Source organism: Macrobrachium nipponense, chromosome 6 (assembly GCF_015104395.2).
Source record: "Macrobrachium nipponense isolate FS-2020 chromosome 6, ASM1510439v2, whole genome shotgun sequence".
In the NCBI taxonomy this organism is placed as follows: Eukaryota; Metazoa; Arthropoda; class Malacostraca; order Decapoda; family Palaemonidae; genus Macrobrachium; species Macrobrachium nipponense.
In genome coordinates, this window is record NC_061108.1 from 44,352,692 (window position 1) to 44,364,930 (window position 12,239).

Consider the following 12,239-nt stretch of genomic DNA (forward strand, 5'->3'; position numbering starts at 1 on the left):
AGTGTGAGATCTCTCCCTGGAGGATCTACTCCTCGAGGACTTAGAGCCGGACCCAGAAGCTTTAGATCTCTCTGCTCCGGGGTTTTCTAGCGGAGACTTACAGAAAGAAGATGACGCCGAAGCCGTTCTTCTTAGACGACGACGACGTCTTCGTCAAGGTTTTCACTGCTTGGACCCTGACCTTGGGTCTAACTGAAGAAGTCAGGAGAAGTATATAGTTCATTACCTGTAAAGCCTTGGAAGGATGGAGAGGTTGCAGGGGTAGAAGAACCAGTTGCACCCAAGGGCATCCCTTGGGTGTCCAACGTACCTACCCCTCGACCAACAGGTCGTCTACACCTACCATAGGTTCCATATTGATATCAAGCGTCGCGGACTTCCGAGGAGATGTCCTGGCCTTGGTCCGTCAACGAGGCAGCCAGCTGTTGCTGGATGAAAGCGATAGTCGGGGGGGCCGCCTCTGCTGGGTCGACGTAGCCGTAGCCTTGCCTCCGGGGAAGATTAGTACCGCCAACCTCTTCTCAAGGATGTAGGGCATACCCTTGGCGGCGTTCTTCCCAAAACCGCCGACCCAGGCCCGCAGGGTTGCCAGTGCGGTATCCCTCACGGAGCCGGAGCCTGGAAGAGAGGGTATTGATTAGATTTTAAGAATAACTTAAAACTAAAATCAATTAAAAGCTTAACTTAAAATTTTTATAGGGGCTATAAGACCCTGAATTTTATCTTAAGTTAGGGTGATTAATGTAAAACAAAAAACTTAAGCACTATAACAAATGAGGACCAGTTACCGGAGTTGGAATACTTACCCCGTCTAAGAGCTGGCTCACCAGATCGTAACAGATGGTAACACTCTCGTGGTACCAGACCTGGATGTCCCCGTGCGGAGTCGAGCATGGAGCATGGGACCGGCAAACTTCGTGTCCACATGTGTCCTGAAGTGTGGCGGCGCATCCCGGATGCTCACAGTTGGTGGTCTGTAAGTGAAAAGACACAAGAGTATCTTAAAGACTATCACTTACAGGCTAAAGGACAGAAGAACTCCGATGCATGCCGGAGCTTGGAAAAAATTTGGGCATAACCCCTCCCTTATCGCCTGAATAGGCTATAACCCCGGAGAGATCCGGTGAGACAGGTAAGGGTGGGGGGGGGGGGTGGTTTAAGGTACTTAAGATAAACTTACTAGTTTAAACATAAAAGATCTTAAACCTAAAACTCGAACGTACCGGACTAAGTCCCGTGCGTGGCGGGAGTTTTGTAACTCAGCGAGACGGAGTGGTTAGAAGGGACCAACTGTATGCTCCGGTCCACCCTGCTGGGTGGACTAGCACCTTTCCGCTGGATGCCAGGTCTCCGGTGGTAAAGGAGCCCTAGTAAGGTGGGAAAGAGCGAGAGGACATACAGACTCGGGCTAGTAACGGAGGGGGGAAAGGCCAGTCCCCCCCCCACCTTACCATCCGGCCGGACCGAGAAGCCGGAGAGGTCGAGTCCAGTCTGGTCTGTCCCGTCCCTCTACTCCTCCGCCTAGGGGGAGAAAAGGGAGGCAGGCTCGGGTGATGCGGAGCGAGCATGGGCAGACCGACCCACCCCCCCGAACTCTATAGAAGAGCGGGAGGGGGGGAAGGTGACTGGACAGGCGTCTGGCTGCCTCGTGATCACGTAGTGACCACGGGGCGGTAAGACAAAACAATAGACAACTAAGCCTAGAAACATAACCAAACTGATCAGAGAGATGCTATCGGGAAGCAACCGAACTGAAGAGCGGTAGCATATAGGCCCTATGGGCCATAACCTAGGCTAAGCAAGCCAGACGCCCTAACTAACCTAAAACAAATATCATATAAATAAATCAGATGAATAATAATGAAAGAAAGAAAACAACATAGTAGGAGAAAAAATCCAGGAGTGTACGACTAACCCCGAAGGCAAGTCTACCATCAAAGCTAGCCGAGGCGATACTAAGAGCCGTGGCTAGGGTCAGGATGGAAGGAGCCTACATAAGGTAAAAGACATGCATGCATGACAAACCGTGTAGACCGTACCCTAAACAAAGCGGATAATAGAAAAAAGAGCGTACTTAAGTAAGGGGGATGTTCTGGGTATGGGCGACCAAGAACGAACCCACCACGAGGCAGAACATGCGCCATGCTTCCGACCTAGAGTTCGTATTTATACCTAAAAAACGGCAAATACGGGCTCAGGGCCGGAAAAAACCAAATAGCAATAAACACTGAGTACTTAACTTAAGCTGCTGCGATGGCTGCACGCTCCATGGTAAATAAATCCAAAGAAAAGGGCACAAAAAACGAGTAAAAAAGGGGCACGTGTGAATCATGTGCGCTAACTTAAAAGGATGGCCACCAGAGGCGCAGCAGTCGGCAGCATGGGATGGAGTAGTAGTAGTAGGTGCTGCCCACCACTCTGTGGGTCGGCTCTCTCTTGAGGGATTTTGTAGTGGGAGAATTCTATTGGCATTTGGCTCGTGGTAGTGGTCTCACTCGCCATAGTGTTCATACCGACACCCTCTTGGAGGGTGAATCGGAGTCCAGTTATACTGATCTTTTTTCTTTATTTATTTATTCTCTGGTATGTGTTAGTACATTTACCCTAGAAATAATAGATTAAAGGATATTTCGCGCAGCGACACGAGCTGAGCCCAGAAAATGCTTTTCGAACAGCGGTTTCTGAATAACGATGGTATATATATGAATAGGTGTAATTACAGGTGAAATCAGAAGTTTTATAGCCAGTGTTGGCGACACTGGATAAGGTATTGAACCTATAAAAGTTGCCAAATTGTAATTTTGAAGTAGAACGAGAACAAAATAAATGTACTCGATCTTGTATCTCGAAGTGTTGAACTTTACAAGTGCTTTCATACATTATGAAAATAAAAATATCATAAATATTTTTCAATAAAAACATATACAAACACCGCATTTTTTGGAAGATATATAGTAAAAAGTTTTATGCTGTACGGCAACTAGCGATCGTCAACGACCTTGACAAACCCTGGACAGAAATGAAAAGCATGGTCAGTGCGACTGCACCTAAAGCAGACTACCTCTGCCTTCCTTTCATTTGTTTTGTCGTTTTATTTTACTTTTTTAGTTTGTTTTTATACCAATGGGATTTTTATATAATAGTAACATTACAAATTATAAAACAAGAATATTCATTCATTACCCAAAGCTTTACCATAATCCTACCTAAACACACAAAATACACAAGACCTCTCTCTCTCTCTCTCTCTCTCTCTCTCTCTCTCTCTCTCTCTCTCTCTCTCTCTCTCTCTCTCTCTCTCATATAAAATAGATAAATTTAGGATGGAAGTCGTTGTACAGAAACCTACAAATATATGGACGTATATTACCCTCGAGACATGATTCTGTTAAGCAGTTGAATTGTCCATGGGGTAGTCGCATACCGTAGTTAATTCTACGGTTTGTGACCGAGACGACTTGTATCCTAATGGAACTGCAACTCGGGACTGTCTGCATCTTCCCAGGAGTTACCAGTTTCGATTTTAAGATACTTATGGTATGGTCACGACAACACCACCTTAGTTTTTGGTATTTACCGAAATCCGTTTCGGTTAAATATAATTGCTCGAGGCATAATAGATCCCTTTGTTTTTTAATGCTCGATTATTCTAGCCAAACGCATTCCTTCGAGGAATGGATTACCTGGCAACTCAGGATAGCGAATGAGCAAGAACTAACTGAGTAGGCCAGGACTGCAGAAAGACATCCCAGTACCAGCTGCTCTCCGAGATGCACGGTCGTTTATGTCTCTCTCCCCTACAATGATTGACTACCGAACCTTTTCTCTTTCCAACAATATTGGACTTATGTCTCTGAATTAACGGGGATTCTCGCATACATGAATGACATATTCTGCATCCCCCTTGGATATTGCGAGAATTTTCAACAGAGATATATATTCTGGACTTTCATCTTTATGTTTACCGCACGGTAAACAGAAATCTTTACTAGTCTCCCACTGTATCGCATTGCGATAATGCGGAATGTTTTCTTCAGACATCTGAATTTGTCTTCAAAATATCTCGTATTCGGAAGGGTGCAATTGTTCATTGTTCACCCGAATTGACAGATATATACGGAAGACATCGCCGCTCCCCGACCTGCCAGCTCTACTTCCAAATGATCAGCCCATGAGAAATAGTACTTCCCTGTGTTTTTCATTACTGGAAAACCACCCCGCTTTCATTGCACTACAACCCCTCACCTTACAGCAATGAAATAGCTGTTAGCGTTTTCAGTCCTTTGTAAGCACAGATTCAGAACCTTGAGAATCCTTCTCTCGATTCGGCTGTGAAGATGTAGGTTGCATTCACTTTCCACCTTCGTCTTCAATGGAACATAGTGTTGTTTTTCTTTTTTCTTAGCTGAGATTCAACTACTATTGGAATGTCTTGCCATAAAGGACTCGGTCTCTAGAGGGCAATTGACTTTCGTCTATTGGGCACATGCCTTAAGAGAAACATCACCTCGTTAAGAGATTCACCACCTCGCCGTCCAGCATCAGTGACAAACAAATAGACAATTGTATGGTCCTCTCGGCATAAACCCTTTAAAAAAGGCAAAGATCATGTGACTTGCTCAGATGCTTGGAACAACTTGCCTCACTACCGAACGCAGTCAGTAGGCAGCTGTCAGAGCGCCGAGTCAGTTACGGTCTATACCGATGTGGACTTAGGTAGGTTGTTCCAGAACAATCATTACTTCATCCTAATAGATTGTCCCAGTACCCATACCATGGACACCCACCATGGAGTGTCGCTGTCCTATCCATTGCGAGAAGAAGAATCTTCGCTGCAATGGGATAGGAGAATGAGAGACTCTTCGCTGCAGACTTTAAGAGAAGTCGTAACGTTTCGACCTCGAACATTAAGCGATACATAAGCATGTTCGCAGATGTCTTCAGTGACAGGAACATAGACGTCTGAATATAAAGATCTCCAAGACCTTCTCAGATCCTTCAACACACTACTAAGGAGAGACTACAGTCCCCTCCAGCATGGAATCTGGACGTAGTCCTGAAGTTTATCATTAGTGATAGGTTCGAGCCTTTTCAGGAAAACATCATTTAAGGACCTCACCATGAAAACTCTCTTCTTAGTTAGTCTAGCGACAGCAAAAAGAGTCAGTGAAATCCATGCCTTTAGCAAGCTGTAGGTTTCAGACAGAGCAATGCTATCTGCTCTCTACAGCTGGGATTTCTAGCGAAGAACGAACGCCCTTCTCAGCCCTGGCCCAAATCGTTCGAGATTCCAAACCTGTCGGATCTCACAGGTAAGGAAGTAGAGAGTTCTTTGTCCAGTAAGGTCCCTGAGGCATTACCTGGAAAGAACGAAGCAATTACGTGGCAATTCAGAGGGCTTTGGTGTTCTATCAGAAACCCCTCTCTGCAAATGTCAAAGAATGCGCTATCGTTTTTTATAAGGCCTTTAATCAAGGAAGCACATTCAGCATGTAATGAAGCGGATCTCGGGCTACTGAAAAGTGAAGACTTACGAGGTTAGGGCCGTAGCAACCTCTGCAGCTTTTAAACAGAATAGATCCCTTCAAAATATCCTGGACGCAACCTTTTGGAGAAGCAAATCAGTGTTTGCGTCGCACTATCTGGGGCAAGTGTAAACTTTGTATGAAGACTGCTACACGCTGGGACCGTTCATAGCAGCTCATCCAGTAGTGGGACAAGGGACTATCCCTGAAATCCCATAAACCAATACTCTTTTTCTTACCTAGGAACTATTGAATTTTATGGTTGTTTGTGGAGACTGGACGCAGTCTCCCACAATCATTGATCCTTAGTCAGGTGGTCAACTTGTTCCTTGGTAGCGCCCAGGAACAAGGTATTGGATGAGGTCCTGTCACATAGAGGTTATGCACCGGTTTGACAGCTCCTTGAGGTCTTCAGCCCCCTGGGTGGATTGCTGGATCTCTTAAGTAAAGCAGACATAATGAGGCAGGAGATCATTAAAGTCAGCTTCCTTAAACAGGTACGAACCCGTGAGTTTGTTTATTAACTCTTATGTCAATAACAACGATGTTGGCTGTCTCTGACCCTCCACCAAAGGTGTCAATCAGCTACAGTGGTACCTCGAGATACGAAATTAATCCGTTCCGAGACGGCCTTCGTATTATGAGTTTTTCGTATCTTGGAACACATTTTACATGTAAAATGGCTAATCCGCTTCCAAGCCCTCAAAAACCCCAGTAAATTATATCTTCCAGGCCTAAAACACATGTTCTAGGGTTACGACGGAAGAAATATGTCTCCAAAAAGGCAAAATACTGTACATACTTGAGTAATATTCAACTGCATGTAATGTTCAACCCCATTTTTACTGCATATATTAGGACTTTAGCATATGTCCCTTAGCAATAAGCCTAGCCTATGTTAGAAGCCTAGCCTATGTTAGCGGTTGCTACTGTAGCCTAGTCTATGATTCCGACATCTAAACCTAAGAGCTAAAAGCTTAGAATATGCCAATAAAATTTATAAATAATCAGTATACTCATTTCAAATAATTATTAATTAATCAATAACTAATAATACACAAACAAAGAAAAAACAAACCTTCCAATCGATTGTTTACATTCTTACGAGTATCGAACGAGCGCCAAGCAATCATTTTTCCTAGCACACAGTAAGCATAAATTGTCATTAATATCTCTCTTCAGCTAATGAAACCACCAAACAGTATAATAACCAATCATTTCTATTCGTTTATTCTATCTTTACCTAAAGGAAATACCGAGTTACTGACAGCTGTAATGAAACATACGTAATACGTAACGTAATAATAAAACAGAAGAAGAATTCTAAAAAATACCTATTTGTTGGTAGACTGTTTATTTTATATATTTTCTGATATCTAATTCACAATTTTTTTATTAAATGTATTGCATGTACTCATTTCAAATAATTATTAAGTAACCATTAACTATCAATAAACAAAGCAAACAAAAAAAAGCTTCCAAAACGTCTGTTTACATCCAGCACTTACTAGTATCGAACGATCGCCAAGCAATCACTTTACACAGTAAGCCATAAATTTTCATTATCTCTCTTCAACTACTGAAACTACCAAACAGTATGATAACCATTCATTTCTATTCTTTATTCTATCTTTACCTAATGTTTTTTTTTTTATTAAATGTATTGCATGAATAAGTTTTTCAATTTACAGCAAACCTTTTACCAATAGAATACTTAAAGCACAAGGGGTAGATGCTGACCAATAGGAGAGCATGACCTTATGGGGTGACTAGCATCAGGAACCAATGGGAGAGCGGGAGGATGGTGGCGAGTTTACTCAGTTGGCGGCGCGGGAGTTTTAAAATTGTTCTCGGTGGTCCGGGCGAATCTCGGGACTTTACAGCAACAACCTTTCGTATCTTGAAAACTTTTCGTATGTAGAGCAGTAAAATTTTTCGCATTGCGTTCGTATCTCGAGTCTTTCATAGTAAGTAGAGGCCTTTACGTATCTCGAGGTACTACTGTATATATAACTAACCTACCCGGTAAGTTAGATGTTTAAAAAACGATATTTTCATAAGAAAATAAAATTTTTGAACATACTTACCTGGTAGGTATGTCCCTTATTCCCCCACTATAATAATTTAATTCCCACCCTCCTCCCCTCTAGAGACTAGGGCATGGAAGATCTGAGGAATAGTTGGAACGGTTCTACGTACCTGGGTAGAGGGCGCACAGGTGGTGCACCTGACAAACCCAATCGGCGATTGCCGCGAGTTTTGAAATTCTGCCGTGACGTCAGGGACGTTAGCTATATATATATAACTACCAGGAAAGTATGTTCAAAAATTTATTTTATTATGAAAATATCATTATTAACATAAACACCAAAGGGCTTTGCATTGATCTTTCATGAACACCAATGTGTGTGTCAGATTCTTCTTTACTGTAGATCTTATACTGCTGTCCAGCTAGATAAACCGACCAGGCTAGGAAGTCAAGTCTTTATTGGCATGATATTTCTTTATTGTCCAACGTCTGGTAATGCATTGTGAAAAATTACAAAAGAGAAACAAATTGGAATGAATTTACAAAGTGGAAAATTACAATTACTCAAACTGACAAAGCATTACAAAACTGCAAATCATGGGAATGCTGAATCACAATGCAAAATGAGATACAACTTTTTAGGCTAACACATCAAAAGAACTTTCACAGGCAACTTACTATGTAGTCTGCCACGGAATGCTTCAACCTCTTACACACTAGACAGGTTTTAAGCAACAATGCTAACAAATTAGGGTTTCACACCACACAACAAACATTATCCCTTCATGAAAACTGTAAGAGTCCCTCGGACCACTTCATGCAATCGTGACAAGACAAAACGTAAACAAAACAAAAAAAACGAAAGGGGCTAACACCAAACATCACTCATCAAGGCAGCAAACATGAGCCCAAAACAGCATATGATAAAGCACACTCCCTGTCTGATATCTGATGAATATCACTACCAAATTAACACATGGCTAAGAAATACACATAATCTAAGTAACCTCAACCATTTTCCAATAAAAGTATCATGTCCACAATATGCCGTGTTAAAACTGAAGGTTTTTCCATTCAAGATGAATCGCACTTCCGCCTTCCAAACGTGTCTGTTGGATCCTTCTAAGACCTTGACAATGACTCCTATCAGCCAACGGTTGCTGTCCAAGGTTTTGTCCTTAACTAAGATGACATCACCAGTTGATATATGGCACCAAAATCCAGTTATCAGTGCTGGTCTTCTTCTTCCCAGCTGGTTCCCATTTTTATATGAGGTTGCCATTTCAGATGAGTAGTTTCCATATATTTCTATCCCGCGCTTCTGCCTCATCAATTCCCTTCTCATGTAATTCTCCTCTCACATAGTCCTTCCATCTCTTTCTTGGTCTCCCTCTTCTTCTTCTTCTTCTTCTTCCTTGAACCTCCATCCTCATAGTATGTCTCCCAGTGTGGTCCTCATCTCTCCTCAACAAGTGTCTATACCATCTCAGCCTCCCCTCCTGCACTTTCTTTGTTGCTTCCACCACCTTAGTCAACCCCCTTATGTAGTCATTTCTGATCCTATCCTCTCTTGTCACCCCAGACATTCACCTAAGCATTCTCATTTCTGCCACGTCCATCTTCTCCGCCTCTGTCTTTCTCATGCTTGCTGTTTCCATACCATACAGCATTGCTGTTCTTACCACCGTCTTGTGAAATTTTCCTTTTAACCTCAGCGGTACTCTTTTGTCACAAAGAACTTCAGAGGCTGCTCTCCAATTGTTCCTGCCTGCCTGTACTCGATGTTTTACTTCTTCTTCCATACTTTTGTTCCCAAATACTTAAACTTATCAACTCTTGATTTGTTCTCCACCAAGCTGAATACTTTCTCCATCTTCCCCCTCATTGGTGGTACACATTTTGTCTTAGATCTACTTATTCTCATTCCTCTGTCCTCCAGTACTTGTCTCCATCTTTCCAATTTTATTTCCAAATCTTCCATGTTCTCTGCACACAGAACAATATCATCCACATACAATAGTTCCATGGTACTGCCTCCCCTACTTCCTCTATTATAACATCCATCTCTATGTTAAAGATAAATGGCTCAGAGCTGATCCCTGGTGTAATCCTACTCTCACCCCAAAAGCCTCCGTCTCCCCAACACTGCTCCTCACTCTGGTAAATACATTCTGGTACATCTCTTTAATTAATTTCATGTACTTCTCTGGTAAATGCTGAAAATCGCCAATTTTCGATTATCAGAAATCTTAGCTTTCATGGAATGGAACTCCATGACTGCCTGTACTATCGTACAATGGTTGAAATGGAAGCAAAACGGCTGTTGTTATCTGATTTTGGTTGTTCACAGTAAAACGGCTGTTTTTCATTCAGTTGTTTATGGCTGTATGTCTTTAACAATACTTATATAATTTTCTTTTACTTTTTAAAATTGCTTAACTAGAAGATGGGATATAGAGATGGAGGAGAAGTTTGTCTATTGTAATTTGGTTTCTCAAAAAAGGCCCTCACATGATACACAAGATGAATGACAAAATAATTTTTTGTGGGTGAAAATTTAGGTGTTGTACGATATGCAAGATCACGCATTACATGAGTACGTATATATGGTACGGTCATGTTTTGCGGGAAAATCAAGATGTTATAATGACACATTTCTTAACTTCATGATAAGTAGGTCTTCAAAATTTTGTCTCACTTGTTACTGTCCACATGGACAGTAACTCTTGTGCATATACTACACAGTAACTTTTGAGTAAAACAGGAAGAAAACTTATTTAGACATAAGCTTTCTTCAGATTTTGTTAGCCAGAATTATTGCTTTGTAGCGTAATTCATAATGCTGTAGATATTTATTTCAGGTTTTGAAATATATTACGTTAAATTAGGCTGTATAGCACTTTCCTTAAAAAGAATTGGTTTTGTTATTATTAATTGCCAAACAGATTTGATGAGTTCTCATATTTTTAGGTGGACTACCAAAGACTTTAAAGCCTATGGAAGATTATCAATTGGAAGCACTGGCCACAAGAACATGCACATTGGACTCAGTTTAGGCGGTTCAGGATTAGATGCTAAGGGTGGTATCGTTGGTGGTACCATTGAATTGTCCGAAATTAATGTTTACTGTAAGTGTTGTGATACTGTTAATGATTCAAATTCTGTACATTTTCTGTTGCTTAATTGTATTTACTCTGATGTGGTATTGCTGTAAAGGGAAATTGGTTTGATTTTTTGTTTATGTATAGAAATTTGTATTTCAGTAAAAATTCGTGAAGATCCTGGGATGGAACCTGATCATACAGTGGGTATGAAATTGTTTGCATCCCAGTCTCGCTTGGACTACATGGGTACCAGTGTTCTAATGGGACGTGTATCTTCATTTGCTGTAACTCTCAGAGATGAATGGAAGCTAAAGCAGTGTGCTGAGGAGGATGAGGATGCTACTCGCAGGTTTGTCCCAGGAACTTATGTTGTCAATGTTTGATAATCTTTTGGGGATGGATGTCCAAAACTCATCATAGGTTAAGCACACTTGGTTGTGGTCACCACTTATAAGCTTAAAGATAATCTTTTGTCATGGGTTCTGACTTTATTTTTTATAATAAAATGCTGGTTTTAGTGTCATTTAAAGATAAATCATTTAAATGTTATTTTATCTTCAAATATGAAAAATACCAATATCATATAGTCAAGATTATGCCTTGAGGGTATCGGAGGCCTGTAATTTTGCCGATACTGGCTCAAATTCGTGAAAATGAGTTATCGTCATATTTCCATACATCTGGGTCCCGGCCACTGCTACACAAAAGATAATATTGATACAAAGCTTTTTAAATGGTTTAAAGGCCAATTTAAAGGCCACATCCAAGTAGAGAATTAAAGGTCTGGTTAGGGGGAGTTTTACTATTTCATTTTCCATTCATTCTTCAAGTATTTGAGTTTCTTTTTATTGCATTTTGTTTCGTATGGCGTACAATATGTTTTTCTGATAGAGATGGCAACTCTTCCCATGACTGAATAACGTGAGCCACTTGTCTCGAGAGAGAATTCTCGTATTTGTTTTATGCAATCGTCCATTTGTTATTTTCAATCAATTGCAACACTTCCTCAGACTTTTGGACATCAATTGTGTATTATATATACTACTAACATGCCAAAAAAGAAGTTTACTTAAATGAAGGGAAGCAAGCTCTCGCAATATCAAAACTTATCTTGAAACTAAAAGTATAGACAGAGCTAATGTAGCTTCTCACATGTCGCCACCATCCACGTGTGCTGAAGAGATGCCAAATACTTCCTATTACAAAGCTCCGAGGGAAATCTATTATTCCCTTGCACAAATATATCAAGATGATGATGATGATGGCACCGACGACTTTGTTTTGAAGTTATCTGATGATGAGGAGGGGGAGGAGGAGGAGAATGAGCATTTTCAAAATGTAATTGCTGTCCTTGACGTAGCAGGTGATGTCAGTGTTTTATCAGGAGCCAACCTAAGGATTTTTTTATTGAGAAGTTATATGACTGAAAAGATCTGAGTGTAAGCAATGATGGAGAAATAGTTTCATTACCCTTGAGAGCTCTATAAGACGCTTTTAGTTCGACGTATTGTGGGCAGTGTGACAGCAATATAACACTTGATATTGATAAAAAACAGTTTTGATGTTGACTTGAAACTAAAG

The 12,239-nt window shown here is 41.2% G+C and overlaps 1 protein-coding gene across 1 annotated transcript in view; it reads left to right on the top strand.

Annotated features, from left to right (window-relative positions):
- The window catches only part of LOC135216297 (bridge-like lipid transfer protein family member 1), a 183,064-nt gene that overhangs the window by 9,152 nt on the left and 161,673 nt on the right, over nt 1-12,239 (top strand). The window contains exons 2-3 of the mRNA XM_064251466.1: nt 10,525-10,682; nt 10,818-11,007. Of these exons, the coding sequence (XP_064107536.1) occupies nt 10,525-10,682; nt 10,818-11,007 (348 nt within the window). The remainder of the gene's footprint in view (nt 1-10,524; nt 10,683-10,817; nt 11,008-12,239) is intronic.